Source organism: Scomber scombrus, chromosome 20 (genome assembly GCF_963691925.1).
Source record: "Scomber scombrus chromosome 20, fScoSco1.1, whole genome shotgun sequence".
NCBI classification, from domain to species: domain Eukaryota; kingdom Metazoa; phylum Chordata; class Actinopteri; order Scombriformes; family Scombridae; genus Scomber; species Scomber scombrus.
The window spans coordinates 23,962,698-23,975,948 of record NC_084989.1 but is presented as its reverse complement, the minus strand read 5'-3'; the positions used below and the strand labels follow the sequence as shown (position 1 = coordinate 23,975,948).

At 38.1% G+C, this 13,251-nt stretch overlaps 2 protein-coding genes across 2 annotated transcripts in view; both read left to right on the top strand.

Moving 5' to 3' along the window:
• The first annotated feature begins 138 nt into the window (after positions 1-138).
• On the top strand, positions 139-10,112 carry LOC134002020 (NACHT, LRR and PYD domains-containing protein 3-like). Its single transcript, XM_062441265.1, has 9 exons — positions 139-490; positions 841-2,890; positions 3,687-3,860; positions 4,699-4,872; positions 5,643-5,816; positions 6,191-6,364; positions 7,894-8,067; positions 8,867-9,040; positions 10,003-10,112. Exons 1-9 carry the CDS (start codon positions 148-150, stop codon positions 10,040-10,042), a joined length of 3,477 nt encoding a protein of 1,158 aa, XP_062297249.1. The 5' UTR covers positions 139-147; the 3' UTR covers positions 10,043-10,112.
• Positions 10,113-11,928: 1,816 nt separating this feature from the next.
• riok3 (RIO kinase 3 (yeast)) overlaps positions 11,929-13,251 on the top strand; it is a 13,329-nt gene continuing 12,006 nt past the window's right edge. Inside the window, exon 1 of the mRNA XM_062441290.1 lies at positions 11,929-12,234. Within this exon, the coding sequence (XP_062297274.1) occupies positions 12,199-12,234 (36 nt within the window). The 5' untranslated portion in view covers positions 11,929-12,198. The remainder of the gene's footprint in view (positions 12,235-13,251) is intronic.

Here is a 13,251-nt window from a genome sequence, read left to right as displayed (position 1 = left end):
GAGTAGACTTGTGGTGAGACATTTTTGCTGACAAATTTCTCTGACACTTTAACAATTGTTGCCAAACTTGGCTTTTTGTCAAATCAGTTAGATCCAGTTGAATGTCAACTTGAAAATGATTACATTATCTGAAACCAGAGAGCCAAGATGACGGAGATGGACCTCCTCAACATTCTGGACGATTTGACAGACAAGGAATTTGAGAACCTCAAGTGGTCCCTTAAGTATGAAAAGGTGGGCGACATCCCACCCATCAAAGAGAGCCCGCTGTCGAAGGCAGAGAGACGGAACGTGGTGGATCTGATGGTGCAGAAATATGAATTTACTGGAGCTGTGGAAGTCACCAAGAGTGTGTTAAAGAAGATCAGCAGGAATGATCTGGTGACGAAGTTGCCAACCATCAGCTCAGGAGCAGAAGGTCAGTCACAGGAGGTGACAAACACAGCATCACATCCAGACAGCAGATCTGTGACGAGAAAGTTTCCGGACAGTAAGTATTTGGATAGTTATATATTCTTTGTTCTTCTTGCTCTGTGCTTCAGCACATTCAATTTAAAATAAAATAACTGAACTACATAAAAGTCTCAGATTAAAGTAAGAGATTTAAGAGTAGGTTTACATCAAAATAGAAAGAACTGATCTACTAACGCAGCGCACTGAGGTTTGCGTCTTTCAACTGTGCAAGATAATACGCGCTGTCCATTTAGTAAGTTTGTCATAATGAATATGTAATATGGGGCGTTTCAACCCCAGCGTGCAAAATTCAGGGAGAAGGAAAGGAAAGTGCATGAAAACATACTGATAGTTGTTCAGATCTGTGTTGTCCCTCTCTTTCAGCAGCTGGTAATGAGCAGGTGGTGTCATATGAACATAAGTTCTGTCTGACCAGGAGATATCAACAAGCGACTGACGAAACTGATGAAACAGGAAGTAAAATCATCTTTAACAGCATCTACACTGAGCAATACATCACAGAGGGAAAGAGTGAAGAGGTTAATACCCAACATGAGGTGAGGCAGCTTGAGAAAGCTTCCAAGATGAAGACCCTCAAAGACACTCTAATCAAGTGTCACAACATCTTTAAAGTCTTACCTGGCCAAAAGGAACACATCATCAAAGTCGTTCTGACGAGTGGCGTCGCTGGTGTTGGAAAAACCTTCTCAGTGCAGAAGTTCACTCTGGACTGGGCAGAGGGCTTGGAAAACCAAGATATCATTCTGCTGATGTTATTTCCATTCAGGGAGCTGAACCTGATCAAACATGAGCAGTACAGTCTGATCATGCTGATCCATGAATTCCATCCAACATTACAGAAGCTCACAGCAGAGAAGCTTGCTGTCTGTAAAGTTCTGTTCATCTTTGACGGCCTGGATGAAAGCAGACTTTTACTGGATTTCAAGAACAGGAAGGTTGTGTCTGATATCACACAGAAGTCATCAGTCAGCATGTTGCTGAAAAACCTCATCGAAGGTAATCTGCTTCCCTTGGCTCTCATCTGGATAACTACCCGACCTGCAGCAGCCAATCAGATCCCTCTGACATTTGTTGACAGGGTAACAGAAGTACGAGGCTTCACTGACGACCAGAAGGAGGAGTACTTCAGGAAGAGATTCAGTGATGAAGAGCAGTCCAGCAGAATCATCTCACACATTAAAACATCCAGGAGCCTCCACATCATGTGTCACATCCCAGTCTTCTGCTGGATCACTGCTAGAGTTGTGGAGCAGATATTGATGACAAACCAGAGAGGAGAACTACCCAAGACCCTGACTGATCTATACTCTCACTTCCTGTTGGTTCAGACACAGAGGAAGAAGAACAAGTATGATGAGGGACATGAGATGAGTCCAGAGGTTCAGGCAAAGAGGAAGAGGAAGAGGCATGATGAGGGACATGAGATGAGTCCAGAGGAGCTGACGGAGGCTGACAGAGACGTTCTTCTGAAGCTGGGGAGGCTGGCGTTTGAACAACTGGACAAAGGAAACATCATATTTTACAAAAAAGACCTGGAGCAGTGTGGTCTTGACATCACAGATGCCATGTTCTCAGGAGTTTGTACAGAGATCTTCAAAAGAGAGAAGATGATCTACAGGAAAACAGTCTACAGCTTTGTTCATCTGAGTGTTCAGGAGTTTCTGGCTGCAGTATACATGTACCACTGTTACGCCAACAACAACACAGAGGTACTGGAGGACTTTCTGGGAGATGTGGATGTGGATGGTGATGATGATGGTGATGATGAAGAAGAATACGAATACACTAGCGATGATGATGATAATAAATTCATTGGCAACGACGATTTCATTGATGATATTGAGGATGACGATTTCATTGATGAAGATGATGATGATGACGATGAAGACGATGATGGTAATGATGATGATGATGATGATAAAGATGATGATGACCAAGACAATGACCATTACATAACCCTAGACGCCTTCTTGAGGAGAGCAATGGAAAAATCTCTCAGAAGTGAAAATGGCCACCTGGACCTGTTCGTCCGCTTCCTTCATGGCCTCTCTCTGAAGTCCAACCAGAGTCTCTTAGAAGGCCTGCTGGATCAGACAGAGAACAGTCCAAAAACCATCCAGAGAGTCATCAACAACTTGAAGGAGAAGAAGACCAAATTCTCTCCTGACAGAAGTATCAACATCCTCCACTGTCTGATGGAGATGAATGACCGCTCAGTACATCAGGAGATCCAAGAGTTCCTGAAGTCAGACAAAAAATCAGAGAAGGAACTCTCTGCTATCCAGTGCTCAGCTCTGGCCTACATGCTGGAGATGTCTGAGGAGGTTCTGGATGAGTTGGACCTGGGAAAGTACAAAACAACAAAGGAGGGACGACGGAGACTGATCCCAGCTGTGAGGAACTGCAGAAAGGCTGTGTAAGTCCAGATGTGATTATCAATATTTTAAATCAATCACTTGAGAACACACACACACATCTCTCCCTTGTCTAGGTGCTCAGTCCAAAAAGTGTTAAATACTTCCTGTTGTTTCTGTACCAAACTCTGAAGACCCTATTTGGGCTGAAAATAGTGTACCTTGTGCAAAGACGCAGCAACACAGAGAGCAGAAGAGAGAAAGGCAAGGGAGGAACGACTATACAAAGTACTATAAACTACTCTACTCTCAGCCTGCTCCAGTACCAACAGAAGACTTGTCCTTAAAAAAATCCCTGTTCATAACAGGGTTTAGAATGATGTCATTAATCCAAAGTCACAGATTATTAAAAAAATTCTTATTGTCAGATGAAATTACTAAAACAAGAGCAATTGTTACATTTTCTCATTTCTCTGCCAATAGGATATCAGCCACTGACATATAATACATCCCTTCTTTACATACATGCACACTTTTAAACTTAGAAACTATTAAAGTATGCTCAGTTTAAGCTCCAACTGCTTGTTGCCAAATTGTACACCAGTTATTCTCACAATTGTTCTTCAGTTGTAACAAAAGCTTAATGAGCTTTGTAGTTGGTGTATTTACACTAACGAACACAGTTATTCTATTTAGTTGTAAAGAGGGTTACATTTCACAGTTTATTCTTCATCTTCTAGTCTTAATACAAATCCAGCAAAAGAACTTCAGGACAATGTGCTTAATCTTCAAAATGCCTAGTATCTATCTAGGGTTTGATTTTAGCATATTTAAATGTAATATGGTTTGTAATAACAGGCTTACCAGCTGTCAACTATCAGAGACTGACTGTGGAGTTGTGGTCTCAGCTCTTAAGTCCAACCCCTCCCACCTGAGAGAGCTGGACCGGAGCGACAATGAGCTGCAGCATTCAGAAGTGGAGATGATCTCTGCTGGATTGGAAAGTCCAAACTGTAAACTGGAGATTCTGAGGTCTGTTCACTGACTGTGTTTTCTTCTTGTACATTTTGTTTGTACCCAGTTATTTAAGTCATTTAATTTCCTTTAATTTGATCAATTTAGTGTTTATAATTTTTGGTGTGTGTGTGTGAAACTTAAATCTGTAAACCAAATGGGAAAAAAGTTCAAGACTTTTATTGTGGTTTCAGGAATAATGGCTTATATATTTAACACTGAGATCACACTATTTTTCAGGAACATATCTCATATACACTTTAAAACTCTCGTACAGGAGTACAGACAAAGATAGGACATCATATTTTCAAATGCAGTTTGTATCATTTCTGAGCTGCCACCAAGGACAGGTGACACTTTAACATGTGTATAATGCTTTATGTCAAAGATGACCACCAGTTGAAAGGGAAGTCATGCTAAACTGATTATAGGCAGTCAGCTGTGATGATGAGAGTAAATCTGTGGTTTGAAATAAGTCCCTCAGTAGTTGGAAAAGGAACATATTTTTCTGTATTTCACTTTCCGAAGTGTTTTTAATGAAATGACACACACTTGTTACCATTCACAGGAAAAATAATAATAATTTGATCCTTGTTACAGACTTGATCGAGGTCCATGGCATTTTATTGATCTGTGTTGACATTAATAGGTGTCTGAATGTTGTGGTGACATTTGGATGATGTCAGTAGAAGGCTGATATGATAATCCACAATAATACAATGACAAAGTCACTATGTTAACTTTAGGGAAGAGCTCATTGATTAGGACACAATAGTGTTGGATTATGTGTTTAAAACATGAATCGATCGGATGGATTACAATGGATTTTCACCTACATGATTTATTCTTTATTCAGATTGAGGAACAGCGATTTGTTAGGTTACTACTGTGATTCTCTGGCCTCAGCTCTGAAGTCCAACCCCTCCCATCTAGAGGAGCTGGACCTGGGAGACAACGACCTGTGGGATTCAGGAGTGGAGCCACTGTGTGATTTTCTGGAGAGTCCACGCAGTAGACTAAAGACTCTGAGGTCAGATGTAATTGTTTACCTTTGTGCTGAGATTAATATGATGTGAAATTTGCGGTGACTCTAATCTGCAGACATAAGGATGATTGATGCTGATTGATATGAGTATCTTAAAGGTTCTATATGCAACTATTACAAAGCTATTCACATTTATTTTTTGTTTTTTACTGCAAATGAGTGAATGGGTAGCATAGAAGCTTAATATCCTCACCTGTCACTATTGAGAAGGAGATACTGATTTCTACAAAGAGAACCTTTTAATGGTAAAGTCTTATTTTCTGCTTTAGTGGTTTAGTCAATTGAATGTGTCAGACCTGCAGATTAAAATCTTAAATATAACCACAAAAAAACTGTACCAGACAATTCACTCTGAACCTCTTGAACTCTTTATTTGTGCATTAAATTTGATCCTCCCCACACATGTCCTTCTTTTAATCAAAAATAAAACACTCTATCAGACAGTAACAAATATAGTATACAGTATTTGCTCCAATCTTATGAAACTATGTAGTATTTATACAGATGCCATGATTCTTTTATGGCTTCACAATTCCATGAAATTGAAATATTGTAGATATTTTGTGCATCATTGTGTTTCTTATTTTCCCAAAGTCCATCCTGGCATATTTTGTAAACTTTTGGATCTTGAGTAGAATCTGAAATAAATGTAATTGTTTTTAATGGTCTTTGGCTGAACAAGAAATTATGAATACTTGAATTATTAAGCTTGATTCTCCCCCCCCCCCCCTCCCCCCCTCATATTCTTTCTTCAGGTTGAGTAACTGCAGTTTATCAAAGATCAGTTGTGCTTCTCTGGCCTCAGCTCTGAAGTCCAACCCCTCCCATCTGAGAGAGCTGGATCTGAGTGAAAATGACTTGCAGGATTCAGGAGTGAAGTTGCTGTGTGACTTCCTGGAGATTCCACACTGTAAACTAGAGTCTCTGAGGTTAGACACTATTTTTTTCTTCTGTACTGATGTGATGTGAAAGTTGTGGTGACAATAAACTGCAGATATAGACATTTAGATGTTGAATTCAAATATTTAAATGCTATTTAAATGTTTAATTTTAAATCATAGTTAACACTTGTAAACCTTTGGATGTTGAATAGAATCTGAAATAAATGTCACTGTTTTTCATTTGTATTTGGCTGCACAGCACCTACAATACCTGCATCCTGTTGAGTTCAGCTGTTTGGAGTTTCCATTTTCTAATCTTCTACCTTCTAAACCTTCTTCAACTCTGCACAGATTATGGAACATTGAACAATTTAAAGCAGAATAATCTACTTCTAACACTACATGATTTCTTCTTCATTCAGTTTGGGGACCTGCAATTTGTCAGAGATCAGTTGTGCTTCTCTGGTCTCAGCTCTGAAGTCCAACCCCTCCCATCTGAGAGAGCTGGATCTGAGTGGAAACAAACTGCAGGATTCAGGAGTGAAGCTTCTGTGTGATTTTCTGGAGAATCTACACTGTAAACTGAAGACTCTGAGGTCAGATACCATTTTACTTTTGTGCTGAGATTAATATGACAGTATTCATGGGATTGGACCTCATAGATTTTATGCTGGTCCACACTGAGCATCTTGTTAAGCATCATACTTAAAACATACTTAATATAACATCGAAAATCCAACACTGGCTGATTCACTCTTAATTTCTTAAACATTTCATCTTCAACATAAATTTAATCTTTATGATAATTAAAATACAAGATTCAATATTTTATCAATCTCAAAATTTACAGAGACCCAAACATTTCTCCCATGAACAGCACTTGGCAATGATGGCATGGAAAAAAGCCCTTTAAGGTTAAGAAACCTTGAACAGAACCAGGCTCTAAGTGGGAAGCCATTTGCATTGATCAATTTGGTTGGGAGAGAGAAGGAGACAGAGATGCACAGCAACAGCAGTAATACCAATAACAAGTTTAGTAATAGTAGAATATGACTACATATAGTAATAATGAAAATAATAATGAAAATAATAATGATAATAATAATAATAATAATGATAATAGTAGTAGTTGTAGAAAGTGGTCCCACTGACTGGTACCACAATCAATCCCTGGATGGGGATTCATGGCTAACACCTCAGCACTTGCAGGATGAGAAAGCACAAAGTCTCCAGGGAATAAACTAAGTTAGTAACATGCATTAATGGGACATGAATGCTTACAGATGGAAAGGGAGAGGAAAAGAAAGAAGCTCAGTGCATCATGGGAAGTCCCCTAGTAGTCAAAGCCTATAGCAGTATAACTAGTGGCTGATCAACTATAAGCTTTATCAAAAATGTAGTCTACTCTTAAACATAGAGAGGATGTCTACCCCCTGAAACTGGAAGGTGGCTCCACAAAAGAGGGGCCTGATAGTTGAAGGCTCTGCCTCCCATTCTAGTTTTGGAGAGTCTAGGAACCACAATTAGGCCTGAATTAAGTACTAGAACTTATGATGGTGGTGCCTGTTTACTAAAGGCTTTTTAGGTGAGGAGAAGGATTTAAAATTATATACTGGATTTCAAAGGGAGCCAATACAGTGAATTTAAAATGGGAGGAATGTGATCTTTTCCTAGTGCTTGTCAGTACACGTGTAGCATTCTGCACCAACTGGAGAAAAATTGTGAGACTTGTTCGGGAAACCTTATAATAAAGAATTGCAACAATCCAGCCTAGAAGTAACACATGTGTCAACTAGTTTTGCTGTCTTTTTGAGACAGGATTTGCCAGATTTTTTTTGCAATATTGGGTAGGTGAAAAAGACAGTTCTGTGGTAGACTGTTTGTGTGTTATGTAACATTTATGTTTTTTTTTTTTTTACATGATATGCTTTGAATGTTTCACTTATATGGGATGTTTTGCAAGAGCCCTGCTCTCTCTCTCTTTCTCCCTCTCTCTCTCTCTCTCTATCTCTCTCTCTCTCTCTTCTCTCTCTCTCTCTCTCTCTCTCTCTCTCTCTCTCTCTCTCTCTCTCTCTCTCTCTCTCTCTATCTCTCTCTCTCTCTAACCCATTTATTCTTTATTTAGATTGTGGGACTGCAGTTTGTCAGAGATCAGCTGTGCTTCTCTGGTCTCAGCTCTGAAGTCCAACCCCTCTCATTTTAGAGAGCTGGGGCTGAGAGGAAATGACCTGAAGGATTCGGGAGTGAAGCTACTGTGTGGTTTTCTGGAGAGTCCACACTGTAGACTGGAGACTTTGGGGTCAGACAACATTTTTTAACTTCAGTGCTGAGATGTAATATGATGTAAAAGTTGTGGTGCCACTAAACTGCAAACATAAGGATGTTATGCTGATCCACAGTGATTATCTTAATGGTAAAGTCTATTTTTTTGTTGGAGGTTTAGTCCATTGACTGTCAAAGCTGGAGATTTAAATCTTAAATAAAACAAGAAAAAAACAGGCAATTCCTCTAAACTCTCAAACACCTGACTTATATGTCTATGCTAACCCTTCTCCTTAAATGTCTTTCTTTAAGTCAAAAACAAAACTATCAGACAGTAATAAATACAACATTCAGTATATGTTTGTTTCAACATATTTATGAAACCATGCAGTGTTTATAGTGACTGAAATATTCAAACGTAAGATTTTTTTTATGGCTTCATGATTCCATGAAACTGAAATATTGTTAATGATAATAATTGTTTTTCATATTTTCCCAAAAATCCATCCTGACATATTTGGTCTCTTTGTAAACATTGGGTGTTGAGTAGAATTTAAAATAAATGTAAGTGTTTCATACTCATGTTTGGCAGCACAACATGAGTTTGTATAGATGGAGACACTGGTGGAGCTGCAGAAAGTGAAATACATCTTGATGGAAGTAACAGCATGTTGTCAATAATATTAATGAGAGCTTTCACTTTCACTGTTTGTATTTTTTATCCTTCATCCTGTTAGGTTCACCTGTTGGAGTTTCCATTTTCTAAACTTCTACATTCCAAACCCAGATTATGAAACATTGAATGATTTAAGCAGGAATATTTTCTTCTTATTTAGATTGTGGATGTGCAGTTTGTCAGAGATCAGCTGTGCTTATCTGGCCTCAGCTCTGAAGTCCAACCCCTCCCATCTGAGAGAGCTGGATCTGAGCCTCAACGACCTGAAGGATCCAGACATGAAGCAGCTGTGTGATCTTAAGGAAAGTCCAGACTATAGACTGGAGGATTTGAGGTCAGTAGAGAGTTAGAGTCAGTCTGTGCTGGTTTCAGCAGTTTAGTATTAAACACAGTCAGTGTCAAAGCAAAGATCCAGTATTTCCTGATGAACCTCCAACCTTCTCAGTGCTGCTTTCTTCAGTGAAGCTGTGAGAGGAGAATGGTGACAGGCTTCAGGATTTGACAGAAAGGCAGAGAGAGAGAGAGAGAGAACACTCAGCCAATCAGATGAGCCAGAAGCTTGTTGTGATCATGTGTTTGAGTTGATGTGAAGACGACTGTTTTTGTTGTGTTGATTTCAGCAGGAAATAAAGCTGGATTACAGCTGACAGCCTTACAAGATGTATAGAGACAGTGGTCCTCGTCATCAAACTGTCACACCATCAAATCTGATCTCAGTGTTTGTTCTATCATTTCAACACTAAACAATTGATCAGTTCATCTTTGTCTGAACTCTAAGATCAGGCTGACTGCAGCTTGCAAATCACTGGCTCTGATTTCACAGCACCAGCATTACACTTACTGACCATGTGGTCTTTATAGGGGGTGTCATGATTTCAAATCTAAATCAAAAATTGATTGAAATTCGATTTTGAACTTTTAAATCAGAAGCAGGAACGGTTATTCTCCCAGTATCCACTCCTACTGTCCGAAGGGGAAAAAACAAAGATCAAAGACAACTCAGCATAGTTTACCTGTTGCCTGCAGCTGTATGAGTAATGGTCACTGAAACAAAGCTTTAACTTAGGTAAGGAAACTCAAGCTGCTGTTGTAATATACTCTTCTGCCATCTAGTGGCTCTTCTTTTTATTTTTGTGTTTAACAGTTTGTTCCCAATTGACTAGTGAAATAAACAAATCAAGAATCAATAGTCTAACAATGACATAGCCATCAGTGTTCAAAGAGTTTAAATTGAATCAAATCATTACCTGATTTAACACTGATCATGACCTCTGTTCTTTCTTCTTCTCTCATCAGATGGTGGAATGGTGTAGTACCAGCCTGGGGTTTGGGATGATCAGCTGTATCCTGATGATCCAGAGAGGTTGAAACAACAGCAGCAGCAGCTTGTGTGTAGAGAGGCGGTGACTGGCTCATGTTACTGGGAGTTAGAGAGGAGAGGAGAGCTTCATCCAGCAGTGACTGACAGAGGAATCAGAGGAAGTGGAGATGACTATCAGTGCTGCAGTCTGAACTGATCTGAGAACAGCTCCACTGTCAGACACAAAGTCAAGTCCACCATCATCAAAGTAATTCCAGTTTTATGCAGCTTCAGAGTACATATTGTGGTCATGTTTCCGTCATTCATATTTTGAACATTGTACAAAATGTTGTCAATCAGCAGCTTCTGTCCAAAATAATCTGTAAAGAACTGAGACATAATAATGTTGTAATTGCACTCTCTTTTGCACTCATTTTCCTTCAGACAATTCAGATTGTTCATTTTGTTTTGTAAATAGTTTATATATATATATATTATTTTTTGCACGTTATTGTGAAGTGGTTTTATTGGTCTGACCCACTTGAGATCAAATTGGGTTGTATATGTGGCTCTTGAACTAAAATGAGTTTGACACCCTTTAACTTAGGCACACCTCTTGAGTAAATGTGCTCGATTATCTTCTTCTTTGAGTTTGATTAGCGGTTGGCAAACCAGCCAGAGGTACATTACCACCACCTACCGGATTGGAGTGTGGAGCATTAGATAAGCATAAAAAATTAATAACATTTAAAAACAACAAAAAACTTAAATTCTCAAATTCTTTCTATTAGCCCCGTTTATTTCAGACATTTTATTAAGTTATTATAGACTTCCTTAGTTGTACTTCTAAGAATATTCCTTACAGTGAAACTTGTGTTATCTTTCTTTAACACTGATATCAGCTCCTTCCTTTCTCCTTCATATTCTCTACATTCAAGCCGCACATGCTGAACAGTTTCTTGACATCCACAATGTCCACATTTACCAGTTAGGTGTTTACTTATTTTATGCAATGTTTGATTGAGTCCAGTGTGCCCTGTTCTAAGTCGAGTAATGATAGTTTCTTCTTTCCGGTTCCTGCCCATCCTCCTTCTTAAACCTACATGTTTTTGTATATTATATGTATATTTATCCCCACACTGGCACCGGGCACATTAACATGGACTTTTATTATTTATTATTCTGCACTATCATAAATGCTCACATTTTAATCTTTCTTTACTATTTTAAGATTTTAACTTAGTGGTTGGTTATTATCTGTTTGTCTTTTGTTGTGTATGTGTTGTGAATTTCCCAATGGGATCAATAAAGTTTCTATCTATCTATCTATCTATCTATCTATCTATCTATCTATCTATCTATCTATCTATCTATCTATCTATCTATCTATCTATCTATCTATCTATCTATCTATCTATCTATCCATCCATCCATCCATCCATCCATCCATCCATCCATCCATCCATCCATCCATCTATCTATCTATCTATCTATTGTAATGATGTCTTCCGGTGTCATTTATATCCGAGTATTCCTGCCATGTTTTTTTGCATTTGTTTTTAATGATTGTTTTAGCCTCGGATTTAGCCAATATGTCCACGTCCTCATTCCCCTCTACTCCTACATGGGGCAAGAACCCAAATAAAGCAAATTGTTTAAACCTTTATTTTGCATCTTATACAATAAATGAAGATTTTCAAAAACAATATCCTTCCTGCATTTTTTTTTTCATATCTATTACTTATTAATGCTTCTCAGCTATCTGGTGCAATTATGTGCTCAATTATTTCCACCACGGTTGAACATGAAACTGAGAAAATAAAAGCATTTTAAAAAGAATCGCTAAGCTTTTATTGTGAAGGTGCGCTGTAAGGATCGGGCAGTGATGTATTTCCTGTTTGTGTCGAACGTTGACTCTGTGCTGAGGAACTATCAGTTTTCCCCCCTCTTCTCTAACCTTTAAACTACTAAAAGACTTTATAACCAACCTCTAAATTATCTATTTATATTTATTAAAGTTAACACAGCAGTTATCTGTACGTGTCATATTGCGAGACGTTGTTATTTGTCTTATATTTAAGACGTTTGTAGTCGCTGAATCTGCCCCGACGAAGCTTGCTCACTTTTAGCTCAGCCGTTAGCCACCATTTATTTATCAGAGAAAGAATCGATTAAAGTGAATAATCACAATCATGGATCAATCGGGAGTAGCGGCACAAGCACTAAAGGTAAGTCCAGCTATCCTCTGGAGTAATATCATGTACTGTTATCTCAGTTTGACCCATGCTTTTATTGATCACAAATAGTCTAGCTGCTAGTTTTAGCCTCTGCGACTCATGATCCAATATGGCCTCATCACCGACAGTTCGAACCTTTAAAAGGCCGAAAATAGGTCGCTGTGAGCGGATAGATGACCCGGAGCAGCTGGCCCTCTCATCACCGACAGTTCGAACCTTACAAGGCCGAAAATAGGTCGCTGTGAGCGGATAGATAACACAGAGCAGCGGCCTCTCCCCGGTGGTTCCCTTATTAGAGATTTGGCACCAAACACACATGTAAAAAAAACACACGAATTAAAATAATAATTTATAAACATTATTTACTTGATTGACATTTTTTTTGTATTATTTTTTTTAAATTAATTTCATCTTTTATTTTAACGTTGAAAAACGCTGTTATTTATTTTATTTTATTTTGATTTTTCCCCCTTTTTTATTATTTATTATAGCATTTTTTTTAAATCACATTTTAATCCCTTTTTATTTTATCGCATTATTCTAAAACTATTGTCTTTCTCGACACATATTCTGTCTATTTTTAAATCCAGGTAAAACGCGTTTCTCTTTTCATGAGCTTATGATTGAATTATTTTTAAACCATTTTAAGTTTTAATCTTTCATTTGCACTGTATGTCTTTTTAATAAGTTTAAATTAATATATTCTACACTCTCATATTTTATGCTCTAGTCTATTTTAGTCTAGCTTTTTGTTTTCTGCACTTTTTTAATTGTATGTTTGAATGTTCCCATTTTTTTTTATTACTATAATTGGGTTTTATTTAATTATCTATCTCTATCTATCTATCTACTGTATAAAAGGTGCTATTGATTGAGATGAAATGAGAAGCTGTAAATTTATACCTACATCAGCAAGACCATTGAGCCCACAGCTATTACTGTCACATCCATACCTTCAAAATTAAATTAGGGATCTTAATGCTGTATTAATAAACTAGTAAGTGATCC

Bases quoted from the DNA above. Each gene is read 5' to 3' on its own strand.
- LOC134002020 (XM_062441265.1), top strand. From the start codon at position 148: ATGACGGAGATGGACCTCCTCAACATTCTGGACGATTTGACAGACAAG. The intron at 3,861-4,698 runs GTCTGTTCACTG...TTCTTTATTCAG, and splicing joins TGTAAACTGGAGATTCTGAG to ATTGAGGAACAGCGATTTGT. The intron at 8,068-8,866 runs GTCAGACAACAT...CTTCTTATTTAG, and splicing joins TGTAGACTGGAGACTTTGGG to ATTGTGGATGTGCAGTTTGT.